This window comes from Hibiscus syriacus, unplaced genomic scaffold (genome assembly GCF_006381635.1).
Source record: "Hibiscus syriacus cultivar Baekdansim isolate YM2019G1 unplaced genomic scaffold, ASM638163v2 tig00112498_pilon, whole genome shotgun sequence".
Classification (NCBI taxonomy): domain Eukaryota; kingdom Viridiplantae; phylum Streptophyta; class Magnoliopsida; order Malvales; family Malvaceae; genus Hibiscus; species Hibiscus syriacus.
Genome location: NW_024063347.1, coordinates 2,247,531 through 2,268,343, shown reverse-complemented (window position 1 = coordinate 2,268,343; position 20,813 = coordinate 2,247,531). Strand labels below are relative to the sequence as shown.

The 20,813-nt window shown below is 33.4% G+C and overlaps 1 protein-coding gene and 1 pseudogene across 1 annotated transcript; both read right to left on the bottom strand.

Annotated features, from left to right (window-relative positions):
• Window positions 1-10,809: 10,809 nt before the first annotated feature.
• LOC120180542 lies at window positions 10,810-12,150 on the bottom strand (annotated as a pseudogene).
• A 2,461-nt stretch (window positions 12,151-14,611) lies between these two features.
• On the bottom strand, window positions 14,612-20,535 carry LOC120180653 (aspartyl protease AED3-like). Its single transcript, XM_039185938.1, has 4 exons — window positions 20,410-20,535; window positions 19,826-20,338; window positions 15,104-16,064; window positions 14,612-15,027 (listed from the first exon to the last, which is right to left on the bottom strand). The coding sequence occupies exons 1-4, from the start codon at window positions 20,533-20,535 to the stop codon at window positions 14,672-14,674; spliced, it is 1,956 nt and encodes a 651-aa protein (XP_039041869.1). The 3' UTR covers window positions 14,612-14,671.
• Window positions 20,536-20,813: the final 278 nt, after the last annotated feature.

The window sequence follows — 20,813 nt, the reverse complement described above, 5'->3', positions numbered from 1 at the left end:
TAATTTTTGATCTCAATGGTGTCCTTGCCTACATCCCAAGACTGCCGTCAGGTTTTAATTCTATTCTTTTTATCCATTATTTTACATATAAGCGTAGAACTTTATGCAATTTTTCTTCATGTTGTAGATGTTGTCCTAAGAAGGATATTTGAATTTATGCAATTTTGTGTCGACAATTTTGTTGTTACCCTTTGGTCTTCAAAGATGAGGTTAGAAACATGTTTGAGGCAATTGAATTACTATAGTCAAAATCGTTAATATACCTTTGAATGTTAACATTCAAACTTGATTACAATCTCAGGCATAAACGTCGACCGTGTACTGAGAAACTACCTGTATTTTCCGAGCATTTTCTATTCGTGTGGGTAAGATGAATGTCATTACAGTTTGCTGACTTTTCGTTGTCTATGATTCCTACATATTTATGTTCGACTGTTTGTGAACAGGATCAAAAAAATGCAAAACATACGATTCTGTTACCTACTGTAAAGATCTCAATGATGTTTGGAATGCGTGTCCAGATTTTAACGAGCTAAATACACTTTTGGTCGATGATTCAGCGGAAAAAAAAGATTTATAATCCGTAAGTTGCATTTATGCAATATGTTTTTCCAGTTGAACATGTGTTCAGACATTGATTATTTTAACAACTTATGTGTTTATATAGAAATACAATTACATATGTCCACATACCTTTGACGCTGCTTCCCATTCGAACGACAAAGCTCTAGGTATGACACAAATTTATTCATGCTTATGCGAATTTAATTTATGTTAGTAAAATTACACCTCATTAGTTTGATAATTAAATTATTTATGTATGTCCTCAGAAAAAAGGCGGAAACATACGAGAGTATTGGAAAATTTGTTGAAGGCCTCTAATGTTCCGGACTTCGTTAGAAACAACCATTTTTCATCGGATTAATTTTGTTTGTCGGTACATTATTTGAACATCTTGTGTTTTATTTTGGTCTAAATATTATGTGTATATTTTCATTAATTATTCCATATTTGCTTCTATGTGTACATATACATTTGAGTGTCTATACTTTTTTAATATATTGTAAAGTATCTATCCTTTTTATAAAAGTGTCTATACTTTTCACTGTGGAAAACATTAATTTAAGGTTATCTTTTGAGTGAGTTTTAAGATATTAATTTAGTAATTATAGGCGTCTAATGATTTATTTTTTACGTTACGTTATATTATTATTAAATTAAAAATTCTTAATATATTTTATAAAATATCAAAACAATCAACTAATTTTTGTGCAAATGAAATTATTAAATTAATATTGTAGGCGGAAAATATGAAACATACTTAAAAAAAATTGAAACATAAATTACATATCTTTAAAAAAAGTATCGATCCTTTTTATAAAAAGTATGGACATTTCAACTATTATAAATATACCGGTTTTTTGCGCGAATAGGTCTACAACCTATATCGACACTTTTTAATCTTGTGTCGGTACTTTATGTCCAGATTGGGAGAAAAATGTGTCGATACATTGTTAAAAAGTGTCGACATTTACACATCGGAACCCATAATTATAATGTAATAGATAATTTTGTAATATAATCGGTATAATATACGGTTTTATGCGCGAATAGGTCTACAACCTATATCCGACACTTTTTAATCTTGTGTCGGTACTTTATGTCCAGATTGGAAGAAAATGTGTCGATACATTGTTAAAAAGTGTCGACATTTACACATCGGAACCATAATTAAATGTAATAGATAATTTTGTAATATAAACGGTATAAATATACCGGTTTTATGCGCGATAGGTCTACAACCTATATCGACACTTTTTAATATTGTGTCGGTACTTTATGTCCATATTGGAAGAAAAATGTGTCGATACGATTTAAAAAAGTATCGACATTTACACATCGGAACCCAGATTTATAATGTAATAGATAATTTTTTTAATATAACCGGTATAATATACCGGTTTTTATGAGCGAATAGGTCTACAACCTATATCGACACTTTATAATATTGTGTCGGTACTTTATGTCCAGATTGGAAGAAAAATGTGTCGATACCATTTAAAAAGTGTCGGTAATTTTAAGTAACGCGGTTTTTCTTCCTTCATTCAAAATATTATATTACATACAATAGGAGTCATGTTGATACTTACGATATATTATATGGAGATCGTTGTCATTTCATCCGTCTTCGAAAAATCAGTTGATGTAGGTTGTGGCTTGTACTCAAACTGAGCTTGACTTGAGGAACATGTTAGTTTGTTATGCCCCTCACCGTTGCAGTACCCACATCGCCTAATTTTCTTCTCGACCTTGTTCTTCGGCACTTCTTTTCGCTTGCGTTGTTTTCGTTGAGGGTCACGAACATTGTTTACTACAATGCTCTGGTTGACTGAATGATCAAACCAAACGAGTTTTCTAATTCTTCTATTAGTTTTTTTCATCTCATCTCTTGCGGTTTTGAAAGACTCGTCTGTCTTTGATGCAATGTAGCATAATCTACTTGACGTTGAACGTAGAGCAGCGAACCTTGCCATTGCATCACTTCTGGAGACACATTCAAATCAACATAGCTGGGTGCAGAAGCCTTCGCATCATTAGTCCACCTACTTTGAATCAAAGTCCCGGGCAAATATGTGTAGTCCAATTGCTTCAAAATGTGAAGTTGATGGCGACACGGAAGTCCAACGGTCTCGAATTTTTTTGCAGGAGCAAATTAGAGTTTTCGTACGAGAATCAAAACTAATTTCAAATTTCCTATTTTTTTCTGCGTACTTTGACAAAATATAATGTTGACATTCATCTGATAAGGACTTAATCTCTCTGCCTCAATCCGGTACAATGTCTCCCGTTAAGTTCATCTTGGACACACGAAAAGATTCACGGGTAAAAATCGCAGCGACATGGCTTTCAAGGTCGACCAGTTTTGTGATCTGGAAGGCTTCGTATGGGAACTTAAGTAATCCGCTTTCAACTCGTTCATACGCATTCTACTAATTCCATCTTCAATTGCACGACAACATCTAAATATGTCTTCTTGTGTTTTAGTGCAATAGCTAGTGAAGCATTCATAGACTCGCACCTTTGTGTGAGCGAATATTGGCAAAGAAATGACCGGTTAGATATGCTTGTGCCCATAAGTGTCGTGTATTTCCCTTCTCAATCACCCATGGATGCTTTTGGACGTGAATTCTGAAATAATCGAACGCCATTGAATATCAAATTCCTTGGTTGTCCACCAGGAAGCCATGCATTTTGAGAATGTTGCTGTAAACTTTGGGTCACCAATGTTAGCTTGTGCATTGCGAGAAAGATGCCAAGAACATAATCTGTGCTTAGCATAAGGGATAACAGATTTGATAGCCCTCTGCATTGCCCTATCCCCATCGGTTACAACGGAAATAGGTGATTTATTCATCATGGCTTCTAAAAAATTCTGTAGCACCCACTCGAAAGATTGAGACGTCTCGTCAGCGATTATGGCAGTGGCAAACCAATTGTGTTATGGTGATGATTGACACCAACAATAGGCATAATTGGTCGACCATACAAATTATCTTTGTACGTTGTGTCGAACGCAATTACATCACCGAAACATGTGTAATCCGATCTCGATGTAGAATCCGACCAAATAAGATTATACAATGCCCCCGATTCGTCTACCGAGTATGTCATAAAAAACCCGGGATCATCATGTTTCTTATAATCAAAGTAGGCAATAAGCGCATTCACATCCCCATCGACGATTTCCTTTGCTTTACCTCTTTGAAGTGCATTGTAGAGGTTTATGTGTAAATCCAACATTATGATAGCCCCCTGCCTGCTGCGTTAAATAGTTCATTACTTGTGACGTGCCAACACCGACCTCTTTCAATGTTGTTGCCTCATCGATATCAGCCTTACTTACAGCTCTATTAGAACGCATAATGGTGTCATAGCATGTGCACAATGCATGATTATGTTTCTGATCAGACTTACTTATAACCCACTGATCGTTTGTATTTGTTGATGTAACTACGACTCTAGCCTTACATCCTGTTCTTGTGACTGGCGTATGAGCACGTTGACGATCAACAGTATTGACTTTTGATACTCGAAACCCTTCTTTGGAACAACAAAATTCTGTGTCTTCAAATTCCCTTCCACGTCAAGCCGTGTTGTTCCCTTACGTGCACTAAACCATGTTCCCGTGCGAATCCCTTGTAAAAGTGCCAAGCTTGATCACGTGAACAGAAGAGCTGACCAACCAATCTGTCAGATTCATCAACATTATGTACTTCATGGCATTCCTCGGTTGGCTTTAACATTGTCTATATCAGTATTATCCATGGCAAAAATTTTGTTGTGCAGTTCAGTGCTCCAGGAGTTGATGGAGATGTAAGCAAAGGTTCATTTTGAACATGTTTCAGTCGTGCTGCTTTCAATAGGATGTGGCATTGGTAGTGGTAGTTAAAGGGTGGGTACACCATTAAATTCGCAGTACATATTTAGGTATGTACAATAACTACAAGTATATATTATCATTAAATTTAGGTATTACAATAACTACATATTTAGGTATGTTTGTTAACTACATATTTAGGTATATACATCTTTTGAGTGAGTTTTAAGATATTAATTTAGTAATTATAGGCGTCTAATGATTTATTTTTATGTTACGGTATATATTATTATAAATTAAAAACAATAAACATATATATTATATATTTATTATTATCTTTGGTTAATGTTGTTAAATTTAAATTATAAATATTATTTTATAAAATATCAAAACAATCAAATAATTTTTTGTGTAAATGAAATTATTAAATTAATATTGTAGGTGGAAAACATGAAACACTGTTAAAAAAATTGAAACATAAATTACATAACTTTTAAAAAAAGTATCGATCCTTTTATAAAAAGTATGGACACTTTTAATATAATAGGTAAACATATGATGTAATAGGTAGCGCTTATATAATGTAATATGTATCGTTTATATAATGTAATAGGTAGTGGTTATATTGTAAAGTATCTATCCTTTTTATAAAAGTGTCCATACTTTTTTCACTGTGGAAAACATTAATTTAAGGTTATCTTTTGAGTGAGTTTTAAGATATTAATTTAGTAATTATAGGTGTCTAATGATTTATTTTTTACGTTACGATATATTATTATTAAATTACAAATTCTAAATTATTTTATAAAATATCAAAACAATCAAATAATTTTTTGTGCAATTAAATTATTAAATCAAATTACTTTATTCCAACCATGTGACAAGTGTGACAACTCCATCAACTCACAACTCAGCTTTGAACTCAATCAATATTGTCTTTTAGCTTGATGGTTCATAAAGCATGTTACTTGAACAGTATGAATCAATTATGCAATTTTCATGTTCAATTTAACACTGCATTTCAAATTCATTTCATATGTAATTGGAGTTTGAATTTAAATTTCAATTTGAGTTTGAATTTCAATATATATTTCGGCTCCACTATAAATATTAGCCCAAGCCAATATGCATGTTATCATTGATTATTCCTAATTTCCATGTTTTTTTTTCCAACGTTTAAACGCGAGGGAAATCCCGACCATTGTATTTTTTGGTCAACTTTAAAGCGTCAGAAACGTTTCGGGCGTATGATCTGGGTGGTAAACAAATAGCAACTAAAATCATAAGTCCGAAATGCTTCTGAGTACCACCCAAATCATAAGTCTGAAATACTTCCGATGCTCATCAAAATCCAAAGCTCATATGGTGCCAAGCAAAAGGAAATCAAAAATCTCATATGATGCCAAGCAAAAGGAAATCAAAATCTACAACTTGAGTTTGAACATTGATATGATATGTTCAGTTGTTATCATGTTGGGATTTTCTCGTTTTTGATTGCTTGGATAGTTGTTCTCTTGCTTCTTCAAGTGTCCTTAGCTTGTAATTATAGCTTGGAATGTGTTTAATGTTGTATATATTATTATTAAATTAAAAACAATAAACATATATTACATATTTATTATTATCTTTGGTTAATGTTGTTAAATTTAAATTATAAATATTATTTTATAAAATATCAAAACAATCAAATAATTTTTTGTGTAAATGAAATTATTAATTAATATTGTAGGTGGAAAATATGAAACACTGTTAAAAAAATTGAAACATAAATTACATAACTTTTAAAAAAAGTATCGATCCTTTTTATAAAAAGTATGGACACTTTCAATATAATAGGTAAACATATGATGTAATAGGTAGCGCTTATATAATGTAATAGGTATCGTTTATATAATGTAATAGGTAGTGGTTATATTGTAAAGTGTCTATCCTTTTTATAAAAGTGTCCATACTTTTTTCACTGTGGAAAACATTAATTTAAGGTTATCTTTTGAGTGAGTTTTAAGATATTAATTTAGTAATTATAGGCGTCTAATGATTTATTTTTTACGTTACGATATATATTATTATTAAATTAAAAATTCTAAATAATATTTTATAAAATATCAAAAATCAAATAATTTTTTGTGCAAATGAAATTATTAAATTAATATTGTAGGTGGAAAACATGAAACACTATTAAAAAAATTGAAACATAAATTACATAACTTTAAAAGAAGTATCGATCTTTTTTATAAAAAGTATGGACACTTTCAATATAATATAATGTAATAGGTAAATTTGCAATACTATCGGTATAAATATACCGGATTACTTATAAAATAGGTAAATATAAGCGCTACCTATTATATTATATAAGCGTTACCTAGTATGTTATTGTACTTTATAAATTTCCGGTTAAATAATAAACATAACCGGAATAAATTTTAACCGGTCAATTATTTAACCGATCACACCGTATATAACCGTTTTTTAAGCGCCGCACCGCATAAGTACCCGTCCTTGGGCTTATCCAAATTCATCCAAGCTAGTTTGTTGTCATTGATAGCCCTCTTTTTCTTCTCTTTCTTATATCCTCTTCTTAAGCACGACAAAGACCCCTATTCCTTGATCAAAACAACCCTAAAACTCCATTATTACCCCCCAAAAAGAAAACCTTGTTTAGCAGGCATCAGCCATGGCAGCTCTAAGGTTTCACTTACTGACAGGAACCCTAGAATGAACTCAACTTCATCTCTCAGTCCAAACCCAAAGCTGTATTTTGCTTCATTTCCCTGTGATAACAATAAAAGGGTATCTAGAATGGCAGTAAAAGCAGCCAAATATAAAGGGACTCAAATGAGGTAAAAGAAGCTAACTGAGTTGATGAGAAAAAAGTTTTAGAAGCTAAGGAAGTGTGTGAAGAAGATGAGATATCTGACGAGTGCAAGGTGGCTTGGGACGAGGTCGAAGAGGTAAGTCAAGCCAAAGCTGATCTTAGGCTTAGACTTCAAATCGAAAAGAAAGATCCTTTGGAATCTTTCTGCCAGGAAAACCCCGAGACTGAAGAGTGTAGGATCTATGAAGATGATGAACTTAAACAAAAATAATCATTTTCTGGATCTGCTTAGTGTTATTTAGTTGAAAAAAATAGTGAGGGGTTGTTAATTTGTGGTTTGAATTATTAATCCAAAGTGTACGGTATGGATCTTCATTGTTATGCTGTTTTCAATCAAGCTGAATTATGTTGTGAAATTAGACCATGTTAGAGATTAGCTTTGCTCAAAATATCTGTGTTTCACTTGTGTATCTGTCTTGTATCCTTGAAAAGCTTTGAAAATTTTTAATATATTTGAATCCAATGTAACCAAAAAAACAGTAAAACAACTGTGATCAAACCAGATAGATATCAATCAAAATCAATTTTAAGTTGGACTCACCTGTGTTGGTTTGGTCCCCCTGAATCTGAAAGAGCAGCAAATGAGTTGGATGATAGATATCCATTAACTTGTATTTTTATAATGCTACAAATATAACCGATTCTTCATCTTTAAACCACAATTTTAATGTATTTGGATGGGATTTTTTAAGTGTTGAGATCCTTTTTTATTTTGATGTCCAGCTCCAATATCTATCAATGGTAGATAATGATGAAACAAGGCCATGAACCTGGTTTTGTTGTACCTCTGCGTGGTGGTTCTTTGAGGAAAACTTCGCTTTGAACAATTGAACTAAAGAACAAATTAATCAAAAGATTGCGGTGAAGTATATTTTAAGTGCAATCGGGCAAGCTATTAACACAATACCAAGATCAAACTTAGTACGAAAGCACTGGAAAAGACTTGGACACCAACCGGTTTAGGCCTCACAGTACTTCACCGTGGCCAGTAATGATGATCGCTTACCCATACGGATCATGTTGATGCCTCCCAGTACAACTCAGCTCGGCATCACATCCGAAGACGTAAGCTCCTTTTCCGGACCATAAGCAATCAGGTTCATGACTATTCGTAGAGTTGCAGGTGACAACAACACTTGTATACGTCCTCAGCAAAGAGTTGAGCAAGAATTCGATGAGCCGCGCTTGCCAGTCCCAGCATGATGGATTGCTAAACCATACTAAACCCTTGAGTGCATTGCATTTTAATCAATACCTGTCTCTGAAGAATCTCACCACTTGCAGCATCCTCTTTCAAGAATCTATTGAGGGTATCATTTGCAAGTCGAGCTGTTTTAGCAGTTTCTTCAATCCTTGGATGAACGAAAATAAGGACGGGGTGCTTCCCTGGAACAGACTTTACATTTTCGAAACTAATATCTTCAGAACCTTATCTGCAGTCACTATGATTCCAACGTACCCTTTCTGTCTTAGAACACCCTAAATTTCTCCGTTTTATTATTTCCTTGTTCTCTTGATGGGTGCTAGTTTCTCTTCTTTGTTCATCGACCAAGATGGTTTATCATCTGTCTCTTCATCATCGCCCACTTTGGGTGACTTACAGTTACCGGAGAGTTGTGTGGCATCAATTATCGAGCATATGAATCCTCCCGAGATATGTAAACTTTCAAAGTTGAACCGAGCAAAATTATCAAATTCTTGTTAATAAAATTCTGGGTTTGGGACCTCAAAAGTTGGGTAAACGAGACATTTGCACAAGGATTTATCATATATTGGGTGGTTGTTAACGAGAACATTCATATTCACGTTCTTGTTCCTTTTGCAGACAGTGTGGCTTGGATAAGAACACAGGTGGTGTTTGCATGCCAATCTCTTCAGACAGCTATTTGTAAATGGTTTCACTACCACGTGGGAGACTTCAATGTTCAGAACCATAACTCTAGTTAGTGGTATTCCATGTTTAATCAAATAATTCATAGTGATATTTCATTTCCAATAACAATACACGTAAAAAAATTATTCAAATTTCTTTTGAACGGGGCAAACAAGAGTTGTTAAATAAAAGGCTTGTAAAATCAAAATACCCTTTCTATTATCACTTATTCCCACGTACTGTATTTCCCCCCTAGTCAACTACATCTATTATATCTCCATGTATTTTTTTTCTATTATCACTTATACCCTTTCAAGCAATAGAAAATTCCATTTAAAAAGGACTGATTAAATACGAAAATAAAAAAAACTAAAAGAGTTTAAAACCTGTTTGAATTATTAAAATTTCAAAACAAATGAAATATTAGAAAAGGGGAAGGGCAGTTGAGGATTACAATTTACCACTTTGAACAAATATAAATTTATTTTTCAAATTAAGAAATAAATTAAAGGCGTGTAGTGGGTTGGAGGTAGGTTAGAAAAACAAAAGCAAAAAATCGTTGTTAATTGCAATAGATAAATGTGAACGTAATTTTAAAGAATATTTTTATAAATATTTATTATATTCATCTATTTATAAAAGATCAATCGCTAAAAAGGGGGCGTGTGAAAACAACCGCACTTGTAAATAAAGTTGATTTTGAGAAAGACAGTTGCAGATACGAAAATGATGGATCTCTCTATTTCAAAAGCCAATTTGACATATATGAATTATTATAAGCTATTCTTTTTCTAAAACTAAAGAAACAAAGACCTAGAAATTAAAACAAACACAAAACACTAATAGTAATAAATCCGCTTGAATGCCAAAATCATTCATCAGATTAGGTTTCGATTTTAAAAAACCTGAGTGCAGGCCAACTTAAAGACACCAAACAAAAAATACAACAAAACAGGGGATTTACTCTGCTGTCAAACTAAACCTACACGGGAGGAATTTCAGGGATAAATTAATATTCTCATTTGAATGCTTGATTTACCTTTGACTTGTTCAACTCCACTAATGAAGGGTTGCAAGTGTTAGGACTCACCCTAAAAATGTTGGAATGTAATCTCTCAAGGGTTGCTACATGCAGACCAAGATTAATATTCTGAAAAGGATTTTCTTAGAAAAGGCTTGAAGGGATTAGCTTGAAATACACAAAACACTCCAGACATTCTACAGATATTGATCTTTAATCATTCTCAACAACCGATAATCTGTCTAAATCCGAAAACATTGTACAAACAACAAGTTCTAACCTACCAAAGTCGAGCCAGGTTTGTAGTGAACATCCATAAGCTACAATATTTCATCAAAATAATCTCTCTCTATAGAAAGATAAATAAATACAGGACAAAAATCAAGCAGCAATGACCATCAATTATGAGTCTACCGAATTTCCGAGGAAACTTTTTCACAGGTTCACTTATTTGTAGAATGCATCATAGAGATATTCCTATCTAGTATGCATATAGGTGAAGAATAACATGCTTAAAGTATCCCTAAGGTCTGATTTACAATCTTAAATGTATAAACAACCAGCAAAAGTATGGCCATTCGCATAAATAATCTCGAACAGGTAAAAGAAAAATAGACTCAACATTGATCATAAACTCGTATTTCCCTTTATTTTTTTTGCTATCAAATTTACACCATGAGGGATATATTATGCCAAAGGACGCCATATCACTGCTTAATTTGTATAACAAATGAATAAACCCCAATCCCTAATCCCTAAAACAACTTGATATCTCATCATCATCTCCTAATATTGTTTATTTCCGATTAGCAACTTCGATGAGATGGCAAACATATAATTTACTGTTTTGAATAAGAAATTGCCCGCTATCAATGCATCAGACGTATACACTTGAAACAAATATTAGCCTAATCTATAACAAAAGGATCAAAATGGGAAGCACTTCATATAGAATGGTTCATGGAATCGAAGGAATTACTGGACCTAAAATCCCTCACCTCTCTTGCGTTCACATCTCCATCAACAATGATTTTCAGCAATTCGACTGCCTTAGTCTTTCCTTTAGCACTTCCATTCTTCGTCAAGTCAGTAATCCCTTCGATAACTTTAGCACACATATCCCTAACTTCTTTCCTCCCCTTCTCGCCGCCGCAGCGAGCCAAGTTCAGCAGAGCCGCCACTGCGTTTTCTCTTATTCTTTCACTGGCTCCAGTCCCTTCATCCAACAAATCACCCAAAACCCTAATCCCACCCACCCTTCTTATTGCTTCTTCACTCTCTTCGCACCCCGCAATCTGCGCCAGCACCGCCGTGGCGTCCTCCACGATCCCCGTCCTCGCATCCCTGACTATCAATGCCACCAAAGCGGGAACGGCACCGAGACCCAACAAACTGGCCCGATTCAACGGGTAGAGCGCGATCCCAAACAAAGCCTTCAAAGCATCCTTAATCGACCGAGGCGGCGCGTTGTTTGCAGTGATGATCGACAACAGTGAGTAAAGAATATCACGTTTCGACCCAATTATCGGACGGTAAGACTCCTCCGCAATGAGAAGGCTGTGAAGCGTGGCGGCGCAGGCCTGAACCGCGGAAGGAGAAGGTGAATTACCGAGCGCGTGAGATAACGCGTCGAGGAAGCCGCGGGTGGACATGAGAGAAGCGCGCGAAGTAATGGAGAGATTCAACAAGTGGCAGCGGCGCTTTCTGAATGGTTGGAGAAGAATCGTAAAGCGTTTCGGAGAGGTAAGGAACGGCTCCGGCATCAGCAATTATTGGTCGACTCTCGGGATCATGTTTGGAAATTAGGCGTAACTCGCACAAAGCTTCGGTTCGGGTCTGCTCGGAAACTGAGCTTAGTTTGGCTACCAGATTCCGAGCGGTTCGGCGTTTAACTTCCATTGATTTGGGTTTGGTGATGGAAATGTTGGGTAGGAAATGGTAGAATCAAAGGGATTTGGGAGACCCAAAGCAAATATAATTTATTTTGAATATGACTGATGCAATGCAAGCTGCTACCATTTTAGGATAAATATAAATCATGTAAACTGTACGGATGGTCCCTATATTTTTGGTCTAACTGATTTTGGTCACCAGTTCATAAAAAGAGTAGTTTTAATCCCTTATGTTATTGATTGGTTCAGTTTTAACCCTTATGTTATTGATTCCTTCGGCTGTAGTCCCTTAACCGTTAACTTCCATTAATTCTTTGATGGAAGTGTTACATGATAATTAAAAATTTAAAATAATCCACGTTGGTGTCTTCTTATTTTAAAAAATAATAATTTTCATGTAACATTTTGTTAAGTGAATAACGGTAGATAACGGTTGAGAGACTAAAATCAAATAGACCGATAAAATAATGGACTAAAACCACTCTTTTTTTTTAATTGGTGACCAAAATTGATCATGCTGAAAATATAAAGTACCATATTTATAGTTTACCCATATAAATTCACATAATCTTCAACCTGCCCAGTCTACAACTCCAAGTCGGTTTTTTCCAATAGGGTGAATTACAAAAATCATCACCCAATTTTCTTCTCACTCTTATTTTTGATCAATAAAGTTTAAAATATTTAATTTAATCATTAAACTTTTGAATTATTCCTATATAGCCACTCAACCGTTTCTCTATCTAACTATGTGCTAACTTGATATTTTTATTAATGTTTTAGATTAGTCAACGCATCGATCGTCATTTTCGATGATAGTTAAACCCAATTTTTTTTAGACTAGACTATTTCGTTATTCAAAATCCAAATCCAATCTTCATTTCACTTAAATCCATAAACTTTTTTTAAAAAAATTAGTCTGAGGTAATATAAGGTAGTATTTGTTTAAAGACTCTCAACAATTTGACATTGAATACTCATATTCATGCATACGTGATTCTCAAACTCAAACCTCAAGGAATATCAATAATTTTTTAACCACTGATGTCACTTAGTTCGTGTGAATCTTTAAACCTAAAATCACAAATCTCAATCAAAACATAAATAACAGCCAAACCTTAAAGCTCATAACTCATGTTCACATAAATCTCATTTTTACCTTTAATGCTTTAGTGGCCGAATGAAAAATTCCAACAATGAAAAGATGAATGTCAGTGAAGAAAATACTATATCTCAAAATCATGATGTCTGATAGTCACATCGGTGAAGCAGAAAGGTTGAAAGTTCATGAGAAATCTTGAGATTTTTATAGAGTTTTTATGAGAAATTAAACTAAAATATTTGTAGAGGAAGAAAGTTCAGTTAGATGATATTATTGTTGGTCGAAAATAATATCAACTGGTGATGTTTCAACAGATTGAAGTTGTTAGATGACATATTCGCAAAACTTAGGGTGTTTTTGATTAAACGAACATCAAATTTGTGTTTAGAAGGGTGACACATATTTGGTGAGAAATTTTTACACTCGCTAGCCTTTAACAATGATGGTTGGTAGTCGCCTGAACGAAGATGGTCGAAATTTGGGTTTGGTTTAGATTGAGTGAAAGAAATAGAGAGAGAAAATGAGAGGAAGAAAAATAAAGAAAGAAGATGAGAAGAAAAAGAAAAAATAGTTTTCAATAGGGATCCACAAATGCCTTGTTTTCATGTAAATTTGGTTTTCTATAGGGATCCAAACGATGTGTATAAATTTTCACATTCTAACATCGTTAATTATTTAACTACAATTTGACCAAAACAAGAATGATTCAAAATTTGGGTGATTAAATTGAATTTTTTTAAATTTAAATGATTAAAATAGAAGTGAAAAGAAATTTGAATGACAGAAATAAAGTAACTTGCACTTTTCTATAAAACTATTATAGCATAAATATAAAACTATATATGAAATTTCATCTACAACTAAATTCTAATTTTATAAATTAATAATTCAATTTCGATTTAATTATATATATAATTTTGTACATGTTTGGTACCCTTTCCTTAAGAAGGTTTCCACGATCTTGAATCTCAAAATCTGAAATTCTTGAAGGACTGATTCCTTGGGGATTCTGTAAACTCACTTCTCTTAAAAGACTAACCATCCATGGTGGATAATCTGATGGGGTAATTACCTTGTTCGCTAAGCATACTTGCCATCAGTGATTTCCCCAATGTCGAAATCCTGCCTTCCAAAACCTTCCATTGTTAAACTTCCAAAGCTCAAATCTTCGCCCAAAAAAGACAAGATTATGTCATTGTTGGGGGTTTTATATCCATGGCTGCTCATTGTTAAAAGAAAGTTGCAGAAGGAATGGAGGGAAATACTGGGACAACATTGCTCACATCCCTTCTGTTCAGATTGATTCTGTTTCAGACAAATTGAGAATCTCTTACACATATCTGCATCCGATATTCATCCCGAGTTGCATAGATTATTGTATCGAATTTCTGGTTTCATGTATTGTGTTTTTAAGCATGTTTAATACTACGAATCTATTTAAATTTATATATATATTAAAAACTTTAAAAACAATCACGTTACACCAACAGAAGACGAATAATCGAATTGCCCAAGCAGAGATGGTATTTAGGTGCAGAGCTCACGGGCAACGCCCAATCTCGAATTGGGCACATCGAAAAGGATCCTATGGTTCTGTTGCTGCATATTGGCTATCACATTCAGCACGGAATTCACATTATTTGGTGCCGATGCCATCGCCAAACATGTGATGCTGCCCGCTGTGCTATGGATTAACAGGTTATCTTCTGGCAGTGTCACGTTCATGCCGGCAAACATCAACGTTATAGACGGTGCCACTATCGGTACATTGTAACATGTGTCGAATCCTCCGAGGGATGCCACGTTGGCAACCTTAACACGTCTCCGAAACTCATCTCGGACAGCGACATAGGCTGGTTCGACTAGCCGGGTGAAGACGGTACCTAAAGTTTAATGGACAAGTTTAAATGCGACAATTTTAAATGAAGCTTTATAGTTACATTTGACGTAAGAAATTACCGGAATCAATAATGGTGCCGGCACCGGTGGTGGGATTGAAAGCAATGGCAGATGGTGGGATATCAACAACTTTGTTTCCAACCCTAATTCCAATCAGATTCACAAAGTAAAGCGATGGTCTCCTAGGGTTCTTCAGCAACGGGGTGGATTTGATCTTCAATGGCTGCCCAACTGGTCCAAGTCTCAATGACCCAGAAAAGTTCAAGGACCTAAAATTAGGCAAACAGTAAGAGAATGTGGATTGGTACAAGTCTTGGGTCTGAGACAGAAGGGACAATGGACCTCGACCCAGCCCCAACAGACCCTGTGGTGGCACCGAGTTGCTGGTCGTCTGCCGCAGACAGCCAAAAGTGTAGCTCGGGACAGAGTCGGTGGCTAAGGAGATTGTGTCCTGTGAAAGGTTTGCAGCAATGGTGGAACCACCGTAGGTCATGTTGAATATGCAAGTGTTGCCAGTGGCATCGCAGCTGGGATTTGGCACCTGCTTGCATTGAGGAGCTTGGCAGCCGAGGGTGTGGAAAGTGATGGATTTAGCATTTTCGAAAACAGTGGAGGAGCAGCCGGTGCAGCCGGTGCAAGGTATCCAAGCGGCATCGTTGCTGGTATCCATGGCCATTAGCAAGGTTTGAGATGGGGTTCCGATGCTGGCTCTCACGATATAAGTTGGACTCTGCACAATCTGCTGCCTGCCGGAAGCTATTGGCACCACGGATTTCTTGGCCACAAGGCTGGTCAAATATTGGAGCCTGACCTGGTCCTTGGCTTGCATTTGGAGCACATCCTCTTCCCATGACTGTGGCTTTGAGGGTCTGAAGGGTGAGCAGGGACTGTAAATGTGGAACACTTGGAGGTCTGAACCTCGGTCTCGAGTCTCACATTTGGTGTTCAATCCATGGGCTAGTGTAAACAAGAAAAAAACAGAAAAAATAAATGACTTTTCATGGTTTAGAAGATGGGTTTTCTTGCATGTTTCCACACATATTTATATAAAACATATACATATATATTGCGGTGGGGAAGATTTTTTAGTGGAGTGGCATATAGTTCATAATTGGTCTATTTTCGTTTCAATCCCCTATTATGCTGAAATTATAATTTAATCCATATGCATGTTTCTACATATATGTTTGAAAATTCTGAATTCTAAGTCATATTTTTCTTATTCAGATCATCATAAATATTGAAACAATAATGTAATCGATTCAAATTTTTACTTTCCTATCAAGCCAAATGTGAAGTAAAAAGGATAAAATTCTCGAATCAAGATTAGAATAACCAAAAAGGGGTGATTTTTAGTAATATACAGTCGATAAAAAATTATTCGAATAAGTCACCCGAGAGATTATTTGCTCGGGGTCAATCGGTCCTCGTCTCTCTCCCAATCACATTAAAATCTTTCTTCTCTTCTGTTATTCTTTTTAATGATAATTTATAATATGAAAACAAAGTTTTATATAATATTCAATAACAATGCGTACGCCTTTAAGAAACACAATTATTTGATATCTCATAATTTATATACGTGATATAATATATTATCATGTGATACCTATTATATTAATGTCTAATTATTATTTTTCTAAAAAACCCACTTAATTGAAGTAGCACGTGAACCTACGATTGTGATTTTGTCAGTTTGGAATAGAACAAAATGCATGTAAATTTGAAATCCGATGATTTATGAGGTTATTTTTAATAACAAAATTGAAACTCTTTTTGGAAGACGTGAACGCGAAAAAATAGTTCATAATTGGTCTATTTTCGTTTCAATCCCCTATTATGCTGAAATTATAATTTAATCCATACACTTTAAGTTGACATAATTTAATTATTTATTTTTATAATGTTATTAGTATACTCATATTGATAATAATATTAATTGTTGTCAATAAAAACAACTTTTAACATTTAATAGATAAGTTTATTATTAAATGAATTTTCACATAACTTTGAATGTTAACTTAAATAAACAACTAAAATGTAATGTCATCAGTTTCATCACAATAAAAAAACACTAAAATCATGATTAGACAGTTAATAATTGAACCCATTTTATTATGATTTGAGAACCATTTGGCATTATTATTAGGGATTATGATTAATTCATTTTTCCCCTATTACTAAGACTTCGACTTGATAATCTGGACTAACCCACATCGTATACTTAGTTTTGGTAGGTGAGTCTTCCAACAGAGATTTTATGTATACACAACGACTCAAACTCGAGATCTTATTTAAACGATATCAAACTACTTACTACTTGAACCGACCCTTGTTGGTTATGTTATGTTTAATCCATTGTTGATTCAACATTTTATTTATTTTTGAATGATGAAACAAGTCAATTCTAATTTATATAGTATGTTTTAATCAATATACAAAATGTATTTTTAAAAAAAAATAGAAATACAAACTTTTTTCGTCATTTTTTTTATAAAAGATTCCATCAACGAAGCTAGAGACATGTCATATATAAAACCTTTAAGTTTTTACTAAAATTATTCCCATATGTAATATTTAAATAAAAAATAAAACTTTGTTAATAATAATTTTAATAATTTATAAAAATTAAACTAAATTGTAATTTTATTGTAAATTGTATAGAATCTAAATCTATATATGGCATTAATTTTAATATTTAATCAAATATTAATATAACAAAATAAATGTTGAAGATAAATCAAGTAACACCATTATATTTTGTGGAGCATTCAGATTTTTTTTATATATAGAATGGATAGAAATTGGATGGACGAAAAATAATAATACAAAAATTCAACATAGAAATTCCATAAATGTTGACTGGGACACTTCGTAGTTGACATCACATTCTCTTTGTCAGACCGGTGAGTTTGGTAATTTATCAGTTTAATCGGAGATAATTCAATAAATTCAATCTTCATCATTTTAGTCTTTGTTCTTCTTTTAAATTACTTTTCAAATTGACCCTTTGTATTAATAATTGTCTTTTCAATATTTTGTATCGAATCAATGATAAAATCTAACCTATACATTCCTTTATTATAACTTGTTAAAATTTTCTCCTTATGTGCAATTTTGACTTCTTCCTACATGTAAATAAAACAAATAAAAATTCCAATTATAACCTAATATAAAATATAAAAACCAAAATAAATTTTATTAAATTAATAAAATAGACATCAAATAAACTACTATAAATTGGTAAAGGAAAAAAAATATTTTTTTATGTCGAGAAATTCAACATTTTAATTGTAATATTAAACATACACGACTTTTTTTTAGATAATAACAGTGAAAGTATATGAATACTAATATTTTTTTGAATTTATATTAAGACGTCGCTTATATTCAATCATTTTAGCTTATTTGAAATGAGTCAAGTTGAAATTATTAATTAATTCAAAAAGTTATAAATATAAGCCTATATTCTTTTAATTTTAAATAATTAATTTTATAATTAAAGAAAAAAACTAATAGATTACTCCTGCCCTGATGTTTTGTGAGAAAGAATAGGACTTTTGAATATTTTTTTATTAGTTCAAAATGACTATAAGATAATATATGTTTAAAAATAATTTTATAAATTGATAATTTATATACATCCGTAAAAACAATTATTTGAACTTAAGATTTTTTAAAAAATAGTTCCTTTTAAATATTATTAATCAATTAGATTAAATTAGATTATAATCATTATGCAGTCATGAATCCCATGATCTTATGACCGACAAGGAATTACGTCATGTTTATTTCTCTCGTAAGGAGCCAAAGGGGGCATAAATTTCGATTTTGTAATATTTTGTTTTAATGTCATAATCTATTTTTTAGTCTAAATCAAGATATTGGTTCTCTCTCTCTCTTTTTTCTTTTAGAAAAGCAAGATCTTTGATTTTAAAAAGTGCAGATTAATTTATGTTTTAAGAGTATATTAGTATTTTTATATTAGTGTTTATTATAGTGTTTTGTCAAATTACAATGAGAACACAACTATCTTGTTCGATCATTAAGTCCTATAACATTTAAAAAAGGATCCTTCTCAATTAAGGAATGGTTCCCAAATAAATTGACCTTATTTTAAGTTCTCTATCTCATAATTTAACGTATAATAAAATGTTATATTTTGACCCAAATAATAATCGATAAAGATTTTAGTTTAATTCAAATGGTTGAAGATTGTTTAACATTTAAATTTATTTAGGGTAAAATATAAGATTGATCATTTTCGTTTGAGTTTTGTATACTTTTTTTATTTGATTAAAATATATATGATTTAGTCAATTTCATTTTTATTTAGTTAAGATGTGGTCATTGAGAGTTAACTTTCGTTAAACTTTTAACGGATTTGTAGTTTGGAATATGATCAAATATAATGCATGTGAATTGGGAAGATTAAATTGATGAGGTTGTGTATAATAAATAATAAGATGTACAATGTTAGCTTACTTTAGGAATATGGGAAGAAACAAAAAGGAATACAAAATTTTACGTTAGTTGAGACGAATTTATAAAATTTTAGAAAGAAATATTTTTAATAGAAATAACAAAAATATTTAAAATATATAAGATTTTAATTTTTGTAGTGGAGTAAACCACCATCCCCACCGGCGCTCCACTAGGTATATCCCTAGAAGAAAGTTTGAAAAAGGTCTAGGGAACGAAGTTTTCATCTCTCATGAAATCAATCCAATACGAAATTGACTCAAGGGTGTTGCATCTCATCGTAAAACCCAGGGCATCCACCTTAGCTCGTGACCCCAACAGTTTGGTCGGGAACCGAAACAAGTTGTCTAAGAATTCCCAATTCGCCAAATCTTCCATCTTTGTCTCCACCAACCTTTCCTTCACCACGATTTCTTCCCATTCTTTCTTCTTGTCTCCCATGGCGGTTTCAAACCAAAAACCCTCCAAAAACATCTCTTCCGGCACTCTAACTCCAAATTTCTTTCCCAGTATTGGCCATATCTCCTTCCAGGTAAAACTCGAACCATTGATTGCATTAAACGCCTGGCCATATGAACACACCCCATCACCACATGCGGTGGTGACTGCCCAAATCTGTTGCTCGGCAACGAGTCTCACATCGGAGCCATCGATATAACTCTCTTCCCAGCACTCACTTGTCCCTCCAAACACAAAAGGGAGGTTCAAATGTTTACAAATAGCACCGTAAACACATAAACTCCCTATGAAATTAAACAAAGCCCTGTTGGAGCCACCCATCAACAACCCAGGTCTATGCACAGTCCAAGCCACCTTACCAGTCAATCTCGCATGGAGCAATCTTCAAGGGCATAGTAAAAGTTGGAGGTCCCACTCGGTCTCACCCATTCTTCGTCGAACAACTGAATCATTTTCCCATTGGAAGCTACATAATTACTCATCCCCGTTTGAAGTGCAAAATGCTTCAGTTCCTTTGCTATGGGAAGTATGGCATTCAAGGCATTTGACATTGTAAACACCCGTTTTTGTCCGGGTTTTTTTTTCCGTTATTTTATTATTATTATTATTATTATCATTATATTATTATTTTATTATTATTTATTATTACAATTTTTGCAGGCCTAGTCCCTAAGCCCAATTCAGATTACAGAGGCCCAACAACCCGAAGCCCATTTGGCCCAGAGACCCTAAGCCCAATTCAGATTACATTGGCCCAATCCCGGTCCCCAACAACCCATCAGATTAGGGTTTCAAACCCTAAATCAGTTTAGGGTTTCAAACCCTAAAT